We start from the raw sequence: 14,359 nt of genomic DNA, 5'->3' as shown, positions 1-14,359 counted from the left end.
CTCTCTCATTAAACTGTGACAAACCTTAACACAGAGTAATGCAAACATTTTGTTTACAAAATGTTTACATGATTTACATGTCATTTCATGGAAACAGACACTGTTTGCAGGCTATTTTTTCATTTATATGAACTCTTTGTGACACTGAATAATTTATGGCCAAAATATATTGCATGAACAGTCACAAGCCCTCTAGGTTAAATGTACATGTAAAACAAACAGTTGCTTTAACTACTATTCAGTTTTGAAAGCACATTTAACCTTAGAAGGAGGGGAGGGACCTTTCCAATTATTTTGTCTTTTTTACAAGAGGAAAAGGAGTTAATGATGGAGTGATGTGCCCCTAGCTGGGCTTTGGAGGGATATAGCACATTGTTTGGCTGAAGCCACCCCCCTAATTATGCAGACCTAATTGTCACCAATCTTCAGAGCTTTCCAGCTTGTTGAGGAGCCACACTGCTGTAATTAACACTGGCAATGACGACTTGTAGTTCCACTGAACCTCTCCCTTCCCTGCACAAGAGTGCACACCTCAGCAAACCAAACCTTTGGCCTTAGATGAGTCTCGGGAGGATAGTACGTTGTTAGAGGAAAAAGAAAGTAAAAAAGAGAAAGAGAGCCAAAGTTACTTGTCCTGTCTGACTACATAACATAGTCTTATTACAACTCATTATATTTCTTACGCTGAAACGTCTGTAAACAAATTTGGTTACTCATACCATATTTATTTATGCAATACAAATAACTGTGTATCAATAACCTATAATATTCTTCCCACGAATTTTCAAACCCTGATGCTTTCTTTCTTCCATGGTATAAAATATTGATTTTCCTATTAAAATCATGGTTAGGTTTAGGGTTTTGAAAAGGGGTTAGATTTTATTGTTAGATTAAGGTGGTTAAGCTTAGGAAAGAATCGTAAAATCATTGTTGGTTTGTTTATTTTTCTTTATGGGAATAAAAGTAGTACATATTTGTTCTAGGGCTGTATCGCCAGCCACCTCACGATACGATACATATTGCGATACATGTTACGATTCAGTATATATCGCGAAACATCACAATATCAAGGTTCGATTTCATATATAATTCTATATAATTCTGTTATAATGTCCATTTTTCTTGCATACAGTATGAAACAAATAATCTTTCAGCTAATGCTGTTAGTCATTATGCAGGGGACATTCTAACTAAATTATGGCCATGTCAGTTTTACAAATTTTATTTTATCACTAGTTTTTCATCTTTTTTTTAATTCTTATTATTTTTATGTAGTCCATATATTACATAAATAAATATAGTGTATTCAAATTGAGACAAAAACTCCAGGAAAGTCAGCACACTGTTGCTCCCAAAACATTTTTAATGAGCTCACCACAGAACTTAACATATGTGACGTTATGAGCTACATGCTCTTCATCAGGCTAAATTGACACTCACCAACACACCCATATATACACCTGTGTATACCAATCAAGAAATCACATGACAAACAAAAACAAACAAACAAAAACAAAACAAAACAAATCTGAATATTTAAACAACCATACAAATAGGATAAATATACCTAAACAAACATTTAATGCAACAATCACATCAATTTATATTTCATGTGTATATATAGAAAATAAAAATAAATATTTTTTATAATGAGCAGTATTACAATTATTTACCATTAGTTTCTTAACATCAATGATACAATGGCTAAAACATCAGGTGAAAACATCATCATACTACCATGTAAATACTAGAAACAGGTAAACACAAGTGTCAGAGTTAACTCAAATGATGAGACAAATATACAAATCCTAGAATAGAATCTTAAAATCTTACAGTACCCACAGTCTTACAAAAGAGTTCAGATCTAAGTCAAAGAAAGGGACGTATATCAAAGTCCTCATTAAGACCTCTAGGTGATAAAGTATTAAGAGTAAATATCCAGAATGCCTCTCTTTTAAGTTATTGCATTTTAACATCACCCCCTCTCCGATGTGGTTTAACAACTTCAATACCAATATATTTAACAGAGTAAACTGGATGATGTGCTGAAGTGAAATGTGTTGCCACAGAACTCTTTGTATCGTGATTTCTAATAGAACTTCTTTGTTCTGAAATTCTAGTCTTAAGAGATCTACTTATCTTACCCATGTAAGTTAAACCACAGGGACACTGGAGCATTTATGACGTTTATAGTCTTGCATGATATCACGCCTATGATCCTAAATGACTTTCCCTTATGAGGATGGTTAAAAGTTTTTGTTTTGTAAGTAAAGTTGCACTGCTGGCAACTACCACACCGAAAGTTACCAGAATGCACCTCACTCAAAAAATGAGAAGCAGTCGTAGTTGGTGGCAAGTCAACCCTAACTACCATATCACACAGATTAGGGGGTCTTTTATATACTATATGAGGGGAACTCTTAAGGGATGGATCACTATTGATAATATACCAATGCTTCTTCAGAATAGACTTAATTTGTCTGGTGAGAGGAGAATACTGTATAACCCTGTATATAACTAATCCTCGTATCTATAGATTTTGAAGTTCTTTTATTGAGGCACTCATGTTGGGACATCCTTGAAGCGATTAGCTGATGACATAATCCACTCTTCAGCATAAGACCTCTGCCTGAACCGCTGTATCAGGTCAGAAGCTTGCAGTTTATAATCATAATCTGAACTACAGATCCTTCAAATTTGGTTAAACTGAGAAATAGGAAGTGACTGTTTTAAAGGGACAGGATGATATGAAGTACCATGCAAAATAGAATTTCTGCCTGTAGGATTTCGAAATAGACTTGTCATTAGTCCATTCTGGCCTCTAATCACATACACATCCAGAAAATTAATTTTCATTTGTGAACTTCAAATCACTACTGTTAGCATTCACAAATGAGTGAAATTTCAACAGTTGTGATTCATTACCACTCCAAATGAAAATATGTCATCAATATACCTTTTCTACCCTTTAATGAACTGAAATTCTCTGTTCGAACAAGCCACAAAACAAAGAGGCAAAACTCTAAGCCATCTTAGAACCCATTCTTATGCCAGATATTTGTAAATATAAGTCAGAGCCAAAAAAGAAAATAGTTGTATATCAACACCAGTTTAATTAATTCCACCAAATAAGGAGTACTAGGTACATTGTTATTGCGCTTGTGTATATTCAAGAAAAAATCTGTTGCTGTAAGTCCTCCCTCAAATGGCACATTGGTGTATAAGAATTCAATGTCCAAAGTAACCAAACTATAAGGTAAAGGAGGAAGTTGAATGGACTGTAAAGTATTAACAAAATCCATCATATTTCTAGTATATGATGGAAGAGATGTTACAAGAGGTTGAAGAAAATAGTCAACAAAAGAAGAGATCATTTCAGTCAGTTAACCAATGGCAGCAACAATTGACCTGCCTGGAGGCAGGATTGGGAGGGTTACTTTTGAAATGTATTCCACTACAGATTACAGAATACATGCTGTAAAATGTAATTTGTAATGTATTCCGTTAGATTACTCAAGGTCAGTAACGTATTCTAAATACTTTGAATTACTTCTTCAGCACTGGTAGATTTTTTCACTTGTTTTGACTATAAAAAAAACTCTGCCAGTACAAGTAAGACAAAATATACATGTTAAAAATACGTAAAAAACCTAAATATCTTATGCAGTGTTGTTTCAAAAACAAGATATATCAAATTGATCTTGTTTTAAGGATTTTTAGATATTTTTACAGGAAAACAATACAACAATTATTATCAAGAATATAATTTTTGCCCTAATATCAAAGGTCTTACTAGAAAAAAAGAAATTATGATCCAACGTGAATTTTCTTGATAAAAAAATATGATCGTGCCTGGTAACGTGCATGTAAAATGGCTAGAAATAGCATTTTAGCTTAGCGTAAAGCTGACAATTTACACAAGGTTTATTTCTATTTCTTGTGCTCCAAACTTACTTCAAACTTACTTCTCTGTCTGCTCGTATGAATGTAACACATCTTAAATAAGTGTTTCACTGCTGTTCAAATGCACTTTGGATCGCATCATTTATATGTATAAATTTTTTCCATCTGAAAGGACTAAATATTAAATGAAACAAATGACAATAAAATGCAAAGTAATCTCTTCAGTAATCAAAATACTTTTTGAATGTAACTGTATTCTAATTACCAATGATTTAAATTGGAACTGTAGTGGAATACAGTTACTTATATTTTGTATTTTAAATACGTAATCCCGTTTCATGTATTCCGTAGGAGGTGTGTCAATGTAAGTGTATAAAACTGGCATTACAGGGTACTCAACACATAAAATTATATTCAGCCTTAGCAATTTCACCTAGATCCAAAAAGTATTTAAGATTTTGATGGACATGATTTTAAACTCATTTGTAGGATAACTGCTCAATTTCTGGTAAAACATAGTGTTGCTTAATTGTCTCTGAATCTCTTTATCATAGGCAGCCGCAGTACGATCAAGAATTACCAAGGCTCCACCTTTGTCAGCACTCTGAAATCCTATAGATGTGTCAGATTTAAGAGCCACAAGTTCCAATCGTGGTTTATGTGATTAGAGGCCAAAATGGACTAATGACAAGTCTATATCGAAAGCCTACAGACAGAAATTCTATTTTGCATGGGACATATCCCGTCGCTTTAAAACGGTCACTTCCTGTTTCTCAGTTTAATCGAATTTGAAGGATCTGTAGTTCAGATCATGATGATAAACTGCAAGCTTCTGACCAGATACAGCGGTTCAGGCAGAGGTCTTATGCTGAAGAGTGGATAATGACATCAGCTAATCACTTCAACTAAAAGAAGTTCAGAATCTACAGATATGAGGGTTAGTTGTTATATACAGTATTCTCCTCTTGCCAAACAAATTGAGTCCATTCTGAAGAAACATTGGTATATTATCAATAGTGATCCATCCCTTAAGAGTTGTTTTAGCAGTTCCCCTCATATAGTATATAAAAGACCTCCTAATATGCGTGAAATGATAGTTAGGGCTGACTTGCCACCAACTACAGCTGCTTCTCATTTTTTGAGCTAGGTGCCTTCTGGTAACTATCGGTGTGGTAGTTGCCAGCAGTGCAACTTTACTTACAAAACAAAAACTTTTAACCATCTTCATAAGGGAAAATAATTTAGGATCAAGGGCGTGATATCATTTAAGACTACAAACATCATATATGTGCTCCAGTGTCCATGTGGTTTATCTTACATTGGTAAGACAAGTAGATCTCTTAAGACTAGAATTTCAGAACATTTCACTTCAGCACATCATCAAGTTTCTTCTTTTAGATATATTGGTATTTAAGTTGTTAAACCACATCGGAGAGGGGTGATGTTAATACACAGTTACTTAAAAGAGAGGCGTTCTGGATATTTACTCTTAATACTTTATCACCTAGAGGCCTTAATGAAGACTTTCTTTGACTCAGATCTGAACTCTTAAGTAAGACTGTGGGTACTGTAAGATTTTAAGATTCTATTCTAGGATTTGTATATTTGTCTCATCATTTGAGTTAACTCTGACACCAGTGTTTACCTGTTTCTAGTATTTACATGGTAGTATGATGGTGTTTTCACCATTGTATAATTGATTTTAAGAAACTAATGGTAAATAATTTTAATACTGCTCAGTATAATTTTATTTTTTTATTTTTTTAATAACACAAACTATAAATTGATGTGATTGTTGTATTAGATGTTTGTTTAGGTATATTTATACATTTGTATGGTTGTTTATAAACTCAGATTTTTTTTTTAGGGTCATGTGATGTTACCATGTGATACTGTCATGTGATTTTTTGATTGGTATACACAGGTGTATATATGGGTGTGTTGGTGAGTGTCAATTTAGTCTGATGAAGAGCATGTAGCTCGAAACCTCATGTTCCATATCTGTCACTCACTCGACGTTGTGTCGATGTAGTGACACTAGGGGTCACTCTTGGGAGCCCCAAACACCTCTGCTTTTTTTAAAAAAGGCCAATGAGAATTGGCGAGTGGAATTTGCATGCCAGTCCCCCGGACATATGGGTATAAAAGGAGCTGGTATGCAACCACTCACTCAGCTTTTCTCTTCAGAGCTGAGTGGTTGTATTCAGTGCAGTGACCTCCCATTCCCCAGCATGCTCACTTGCCCCGATCGGGCTCTCGCACGAGACCGCCGGCTCGTCTCAGCGCAGGTTCGACTTCTCGTTTGGAACGATGAGTTATCCAGCGCAGCATCGGAGAGCAGGCTCGTCCAGTCTGATGCAGAGGCTTCGGCTGGGCTTCCTCCTTCAGGAATGGTCGCCCAGTCTCACGCCGATGCGGAAATGTCAGACATGCTTTCCCGGGCGGCTGCAAGCGTAGGGCTAGAGTGGAACTCTCCACTCTCCCCTGAATCCTCGCGGTTCGACGATTGGTTCCTGGGCTCGGGGCGCCACCCACGGCCATGCCTCGCCCCCATTCCTTTCTTCCCGGAAGTGCATGAGGAGCTGACAAGATCATGGGAGGCACATATTAAAAATAACCTTGGGAGAAACGAGGCTCACTGTGGAGGCCAGTTCCCCTCTGGCTTAACAGCATGAATATAATGTCAATATTAGTTATTTGTGTGCAGTGCAAGTCATGGATTAAAATTAGTAAACTATGTAAGTGTTAAGGGCCAGTGTTTAAACAAACATTTTGTATGAACTGTAAGATTAATGACTAGTGTCTTTGAAGTTCATCCTGGATTAACTGCAGAAGTTCACATAGATGCATTGTCCTTTGTTAGTTGGCTGATGAAGGCTTTTGTTGGCAATTGATTGATATTCTATGTATTCCATTTCAAGAGTGTAGTCCATTAATAGACAAAGGTGATGCAGGCAGAGATCTATGAGGTGCATTGCAGTTCAACCGGCAGGTCATTTCGGTGAGGTTCGGTGGGGTCCATCCTAAATCCAAGGTTCAGGCAGTGGCATATGAAGTATCCAATGTCTTACAGTAGGAGTTGGCATCAGTTCATCCTCTGAAGTCCATCGTAAAAGACTGAAGTGATGTCTGGCTAGCACCGGCTGTAGTTTGTTGTCATCACTCAGTGGCAAGTAGCAGTGGAGTCCGACACCAAGCATGAACAGAGCTGGATCTGGCCGGTTCTGGTAACCTTGGGATATGAATTATATGAGTTATAGATTATGAGAAATGTTTCTGGTTCCGGCAGACCTAACTAAAGCAGCCTAATTGTGAGTTGATGGATAAATTAGGTGTATGCCTGGCTAAATAGATGAGTCTTTTGTCTAGACTTAAACTGAGCGAGTGTGTCTGTGTCCCGAACAGTGTTAGGGAGACTATTCCACAGTTTTGGAGCAAAATAAGAAAAGGATCTACCTCCTTTTGTGGATTTTGATATTCTAGGAACTATTAACAGGCCAGAATTTTTTAATCATAATGAATGTGATGGAATATAGTATGGTAGAAGATCACTTAAGTACTGTGGAGTTAGACCATTCAAAACTTTGTATGTAGTTAACAGAATTTTAAAACAAGTAGCCAATGTAACGATGATAAAATGGTGCTTATATGATCATATTTCTTGGTTCTAGTCAGCATTCTGGCTGCTGCATTTTGAACCAATTGAAGTTTATTTATTGAACTTGCAGTACATCCTCCCAGTAATGCATTACAATAATCTAGTCTTGAGGTCATGAACGGATGAATTAGTTTTTCGGCATCAGCAACATAGAGCATGTGTCACAACTTAGCAATAATTCTGAAGTGGAAGAATGCTGTTCTACAAACATTGGAAATGTGATTTTCAAAGGACAGATTGGTATCAAATATAACGCCTAAGTTCTTCGCTCTAGAAGACAACGTAACAGTACATCCATCGAGAGTCAAATTATATTTTAGCTGCTTATTTTTATTTATTTATTTATTTTTTTTATTTTTTTTAGAGTTTTTAGAGTTTTTTGGTCCAATAATTAGTACCTCTGTTTTTTCGGAATTGAGTAGAAGGAAATTTCTGGCCATCCAATTTTTGATTTCATTGATACACTCTGCTAATTTGGAGAATTGTGAAATTTCATTGGGTTTAGAAGAAATATAAAGTTGGGTATCGTTGGCATAACAGTGGAAACTTATTCATAGATTCCTGATAATATCACCCAGGGGAAGCATATATAAGGAGAAAATCAGAGGCCCTAAAACTGATCCCTGTGGCACTCCATACTTAACTTTTGTTTGATTTGACAATTCCTTGTTTACACATGCAAAGTGGTAGCGGTCTGATAAATAGGACCTCAACCATGCTAATGCAAGTCCACTAATGCCAACATAATTATCCAGCCTATTCAAGAGAATGTCCTGATCTATGGTGTCGAAGGCAGCACTAAGATCTAAAAGCACTAGAAGAGAAATGCAGCGTGATCAGATGATAAGAGCAAGTAATTCGTAACTCTGGTAAGTGCAGTCTCTGTACTGTGATGGGGCCTAAATCCTGACTGAAATTGTTCATATATACCATTTCTCTGTAGAAATTAACATAGTTGGGAGGACACTACCTTTTCTAGTATCTTCGACATAAATGGGAGATTTGAAATCGGTCTATATTTGGCCAGTTCTCCAGGATCAAGCTGTGGCTTCTTAGTAAGCAGTTTGATAACTGTCATTTTAAAGTTTCTTAGGACATGTCCTAAGGATAGGGAGGAGTTAATAATATTAAGAAGAGGTTCTGACTACCACCACTGGAGTCACAAGTTCAAATCCAGGGCATGCTGAGTGACTCAAGCCAGGTCTCCTAAGCAACCAAATTGGCCCGGTTGCTAGGGAGGGTAGAGTCACATGGGTAACCTCCTCGTGGTCGCTATAATGTGGTTCGCTCTCAGTGGGGCACGTGGTGGGTTGTGCATGGATGCCACAGTGAATAGTGTGAAGCCTCCACTATGTCTCTGCGGTAACGCGCTCAACAAGCCACATGATAAGATGCATGGATTGACGTCTCAGATGCGGAGGCAACTGAGATTCGTCCTCCGCCACCCAGATGGCTAGTCACTATGCCACCATGAGAACTTGGAGCGCATTGGAAATTGGGCATTCCAAATTTGGGAGAAAAAGGGGAGAAAAAAAAGAAGAGGTTCTGAGATTACAAGGGCATACCTCTTTTAAGAGGTTAGTTATTATTGGATCTAACATATATGTTGTGGCTTTTAATTTTTTGATAGGTGTTTTTTTTAGCTCTTCATGACCTAAGACAGTGAAGGATTGAAGTTGCTCTGTTGCTCTGAGACACTGTTTTCTGAGGTAATGTGACAGTTGATTGCATAATTCCAAATTAATTTCTGATGATTTCTATTTTATCAGTAAAGAAATTCATGAAGTCATTACTATTGTGCTGCGACGGAATATATGGTTCAGGCGAGGCTTTATTCCTAACCAATTTAACCACAGTACTGAATAAACACCTAGGATTGTTGTGGTTATTTTCCATGAGTATGATAAAACATGCTGACCTGGCAGCTTTTAGTGCCTGTCTGTAGCTACAGACACTATCCTTCCATGCACCGCAAAATACCTCTAATTTTGAATTCTTCCACTTAAGCTCCATTTTCCGAGCTGATCTCTTGAGAGCATGAGTGTGATCACTGTACCATGGTGCAAGGATTATTTCTTTAATTTTCTTTAATCAAAGGGGGGGGGCACACTATCAAGAGTGCTAGAGAAGTCTGTATTTATATTTTCTGTTATAACATCAAGTTCTTCTAGACTTTTTGGCTTACTGAGTATGTGAGACAATTCTGGAAGATTAGTAGTGAAGCTATCTTTAGTGGTCAAAAGAATAGTTCTACCTGAACGATAGCATGGAGTAGATTGAGTGACATTAGCTGATCACAGCAAACAAGAGATGAGGTAATGATCTGAGATGTCATTGCTCTGCAATAGAATTTCTATAGTAACAGCATCAACTCCATATGACAGAATTAAATCTAGCATATGATTATGGTAATGAGTTGGTCCTGTCACATTTTGTCTGACTCCAAGAGAGTTTAGAATATCGATAAATGCTCATCCCAATGTGTCATTTTCATTATCTGTGTGAATGTTGATGTCACCAACATTTAAAGCTCTATCTACAGTAACTACTAGATCTAATTTGCAAATTCACAAGGAAATCAGAATACGGCCCGGGTGATCTATATACGGTAACAAAGGCAAAAGACAACAGGGATTTTTTATTTATATCTGACGGTGTCACATTAAGCATTTATTAGTTCAAAAGACTTTTAATCTGTCCTCTGAGTAACACCAAAAACTTCACTGTAATTTGTAGCAACACCTCCTCCTCGACCCTTCAGACGAGGCTCATGATTATAACAATAACCTGGTGGAGTAGATTCATTTAAAATAATATATTCATATGGTTTAAGCCAGGTTTCAGTCAAGCAGAGCACAATCATTTACAATTAGTGCTTTGGTTGAAAGGGATCTAATGTTTAGTAGCCCTACCTTTATATGTTTATTTTCATTTATGTTTTTATTTTTTTTTTCAAGTTTGACATTAATCAAATTTTTTCTAAATGATTTAGTGAAGGGTTTGTGTTTGGTAGTTTGGGGAACAGACACAGTCTCTATATGATTCAAATTCAAAGTGAGATCAGTTTGCTTGTACTATTATTACAACTTCTCATTAGACCTACTACATATAGACTGTTCCATTGGTATATACTATATGTATATAGAAGGTATACATCTGTTTGTTGTCTCCATAGCTTATATATTTTAATATTTAAATTATATGACATTTTATGTATAAATTATAGATCTGAGTTTGGAAAAAAGGTCCTTGCATCTGCTGCCCCTGCAATGTTGAGGTTGACTGCATATGTCAAGCTCAACCATTCATCCCTCCAGGGACTAACCTGGAAAATGAAAGTTAAAACATATCTGGGGGATTATACAGATTCTTTTTTCGAGAGGAGTTCTACTTTATTTCAACATCTCTACAGTGTTTTACAACAAACTTTTCCATCTCTCATTTTGTCTTCCATTACTCTGATGTAATTTTGTTCTTTAAATCCAATCTCATTGCTCCCTCTCCTCTTTCCTCCCTCTCTGACCCTATCTCTCTCACCACTGTCCCCTAATCTACTTTCTAGTTTGGAAGAACGGAGGTGATTGACAACACATTAAATCCGGACTTTGTCAGGAAGTACATCCTTGACTACTTTTTTGAGGAGAAGCAGAACCTGCGCTTTGATTTGTGAGTTATTCCTTTTGATCCCTGTCCTTAGGAGTGTCACATGATTGAGTCATTCTCCATACCTCAATAGCTTTTTGTGGTAATCATCATAATGCCACAAATGCTTTCGACTGAGCCTAATATATTGAACCCGGAATATTCCTTTAATTGAGAGGCAAATACTGTATGTGTGTGTTGAGCATGTTTCTGTGACCATTATGCTATTTTCTTTTTTCTTTTTCAAAGTCAGTCTTTCATGGCTTATCTTTTAATTCGCTACTAATTTTGTTATTCCCACACAAAGCCAGTAAAGTAGGTTAAAAATTTTTGTTCTTTTTTTTCTTGTATTCAGATACGATGTCGACTCTAAAAGTCCCGACCTTTCCAAACACGTAAGTAGTGTCGTAATGTGACTTTCATGTTACCTGAATGAAAACATTTACTGTATATGCAAGTCGATTTCTTTAAAAATAAAAGTATCCAAATATATTTTAAAATGTATTTACCCCTGTAAGGGCAGTCATTTTAAAGTCATATTGTATTGTTGATTGCAGTATATTGAACTGATAAATGTTAAATTGCCTTAGAAATCAATTCATCTTTGACTTCCACCATTGACATCATGTAGAATTGTATAAAACTACTTTTGATACAGCTTTTTTAATCCACATTTAAAACCTATGGGAAAGCGTTTTTTTGGATTATGAAAATAACTTGTTATATAAACACTGAATACAATTTCTGTCTGATGCCATGTGGAAGCAAAAAGTGAAACCATCCACAAAAGAAAATCAACGATCATGTGATCATATAATATATTTGGATATTTTTATTTACAAGTTCGCCATATTCCTATGATTTTCATCACACCTCATTAATGCATGCAGTGCATTCACGTAGATGTCACTAATGAAAGCTCTCTCACTCCCTTCCACAAAAGCATCTGTTCTGTGTCTTGTGCTTTCTGTTACTTGCTGTGCTCTGTTCTGCATGTGGTTGCCCTCCTCACCAGAAGCCCCTTGAACTATACATATGTCTTTGCCTTTCAATTCATTTTATAACAAGATAGCTGAACAGTGGGATTTGTGGAACATGATAAGCTCTAACCACCTCTTGCACTTGATTCTTGCCTGCCCGATCTAGGACTTTCTTGGCCAGATGTTCTGTACCCTGGGTGAGATTGTGGGGTCACCAGCCAGCCGACTTGAGAAACCACTTGGGTGAGTAGAATCTAAATAACAGTTGGCACCTGCTGAGTTTTAAAACGATAAAGCTCTTTTGGCTATTTTTCAGTGTCCAAAATTTACCTTTTTGCCACACATACCAAATGCTGGTAACTATTTCTTACTGACCATGAAACATGTATTTTGCATAATTTTTTTTCTTATTTATTTTTTCGTATGATAACTGAATTATGAAGTTTTACCCTTTCATATTTGAGAAAAACAGTTCAGATCATTGTATCATGTACATCATATACGAGAAGAGCCAATCTCTGTCTCTCGGTGAAACTGAAGCTGTCACACGAAAATGAAGACCCATTGTGATTTTGTTGCTCATATATTTTGTTATGGTGGCTTAATGCAATGAATATTTAATGAATACAAACTTAGATAATCTTCTGATTTCCACTAAGCTTAAAGTTGTTAGAAAATGCAGGGGGTTACAATTTCTGGGGTTCAAAACCAACTGTCCAACCAGGGGTGGGGCTATATGTCTAAAAAAATCTCTATATTTTTCAGGCTGTTTACGATATTTGAAACATATCTTGATAATTTTTTATTTGCTCTGAAATGACATAATGTTTTTTTAAATTATTATTATTATTGTAGATTCAAAATGTTTAATGAAATACAAATTTTCACCAAATTAACATAAAGAAGAATGGTATGTAATTAGATATATAATAAATATAATTGGTATGCACCAATACAACAATACAGTATAAAAAAAGAAATAATAAAAAAAGCAATTTTTATCTTCATATAATTTTACAAAACATTTTTGTGAATGAACAGGGTGTGCAATAACTACAACTTAACTTACTTCTTGGAACCCTGTTTGTTATTATAATGTAATGCAGAATTATTATTATTCTTTTTGAGGGCTTGTTTTATACAGTAGTAATATATGTATTTCTGTTGTATTGACTTCACATGGGGCTTTTATTTTGACAGAACAATGATAGTGCACTGCAATGTCAGTATGTATTTCAGTGTTTACAATGCTCCTCATTACAAATTTGGTGAAATGTGATCACCTCCTCCATTTCTGTGACACTGTGTCACATTTTTAGATTTGTATAAATCTAATAATCTAAAATGTTTGGAATTGGCCGAATGGGTGAACCTGTATCACTTTGCCTTTACCATGAATATGAACCGCACCACAACCACTGAAAACAGCATATCAGCACGTGAACACAGAACCCCGATGTGAGGGGCCCCAAACAATTGTGTGGTTTATGTGGTGATTTATACCTCTACTGAGAAGATGCTCAAGTTGCAAAAGATGTTTTTGTAGTAGGTAATCTGTATGTCATGGACTTGAAGTGCACATGTGCCATGCATCAGTGAGGGTCACACTATTGTCTGATTTAATCCATCTATTATGTTGCAGATACTAGGGTCACTGGCAAGTAACTCTAACTTAACTCTGTGGGGGGAATTCACTAAGAGTGTTTTGCGCCCGCTGATAGCATTGTTTATATGCATGCACTGTCTGTATTATTCCAGCTCCTGATTCACTAAAAACTATGAAAATTAGGTAACGGTGCAAATATGCTCAAAGATTTTGTGCTGAACGCAATTTGCACAATTCCAGAGTTATGGGTCACTTATGAGTGCTTGGTTAAGGAGGATTTAGCAAACCACTGCAATCTAGCATATCTTGCTGGGAATGTACAGCACTGTTCCACTACTGTGATCCAGGCACCTGAGTCAGTTCTTTAAAATGGCGAAGTTACACTCGACTACACCACCCGGTTGGATATATTCTCTTCTCCATCATTTGATATTTTTTTGATGAATATCTCCTGCCATGATCAATAGCAAATATACACAAACATCTCTTTGTAATACAATTCTATTTACCGCATGCTTTATGTGGGTCATATTAGTGGAATGATAATTGAATCAGGCAAAAGTGGCGCAA

General features: G+C 36.2%; 1 protein-coding gene across 3 annotated transcripts in view; it reads left to right on the top strand.

The window, feature by feature from the left end:
• LOC127426529 (copine-5) overlaps positions 1 to 14,359 on the top strand; it is a 202,651-nt gene that overhangs the window by 47,133 nt on the left and 141,159 nt on the right. For all 3 annotated transcript variants that reach the window (XM_051673391.1, XM_051673394.1, XM_051673392.1), the window contains 3 exons: positions 11,124 to 11,227; positions 11,559 to 11,598; positions 12,350 to 12,426. In XM_051673391.1, coding sequence (XP_051529351.1) covers positions 11,124 to 11,227; positions 11,559 to 11,598; positions 12,350 to 12,426 — 221 coding nt within the window. The remainder of the gene's footprint in view (positions 1 to 11,123; positions 11,228 to 11,558; positions 11,599 to 12,349; positions 12,427 to 14,359) is intronic.

The sequence above is a fragment of the Myxocyprinus asiaticus genome, chromosome 35 (genome assembly GCF_019703515.2).
Source record: "Myxocyprinus asiaticus isolate MX2 ecotype Aquarium Trade chromosome 35, UBuf_Myxa_2, whole genome shotgun sequence".
NCBI lineage: Eukaryota > Metazoa > Chordata > Actinopteri > Cypriniformes > Catostomidae > Myxocyprinus > Myxocyprinus asiaticus.
The sequence above is the reverse complement of the archived record's forward strand: the minus strand, read 5'-3'. Positions and strand labels throughout refer to the sequence as shown.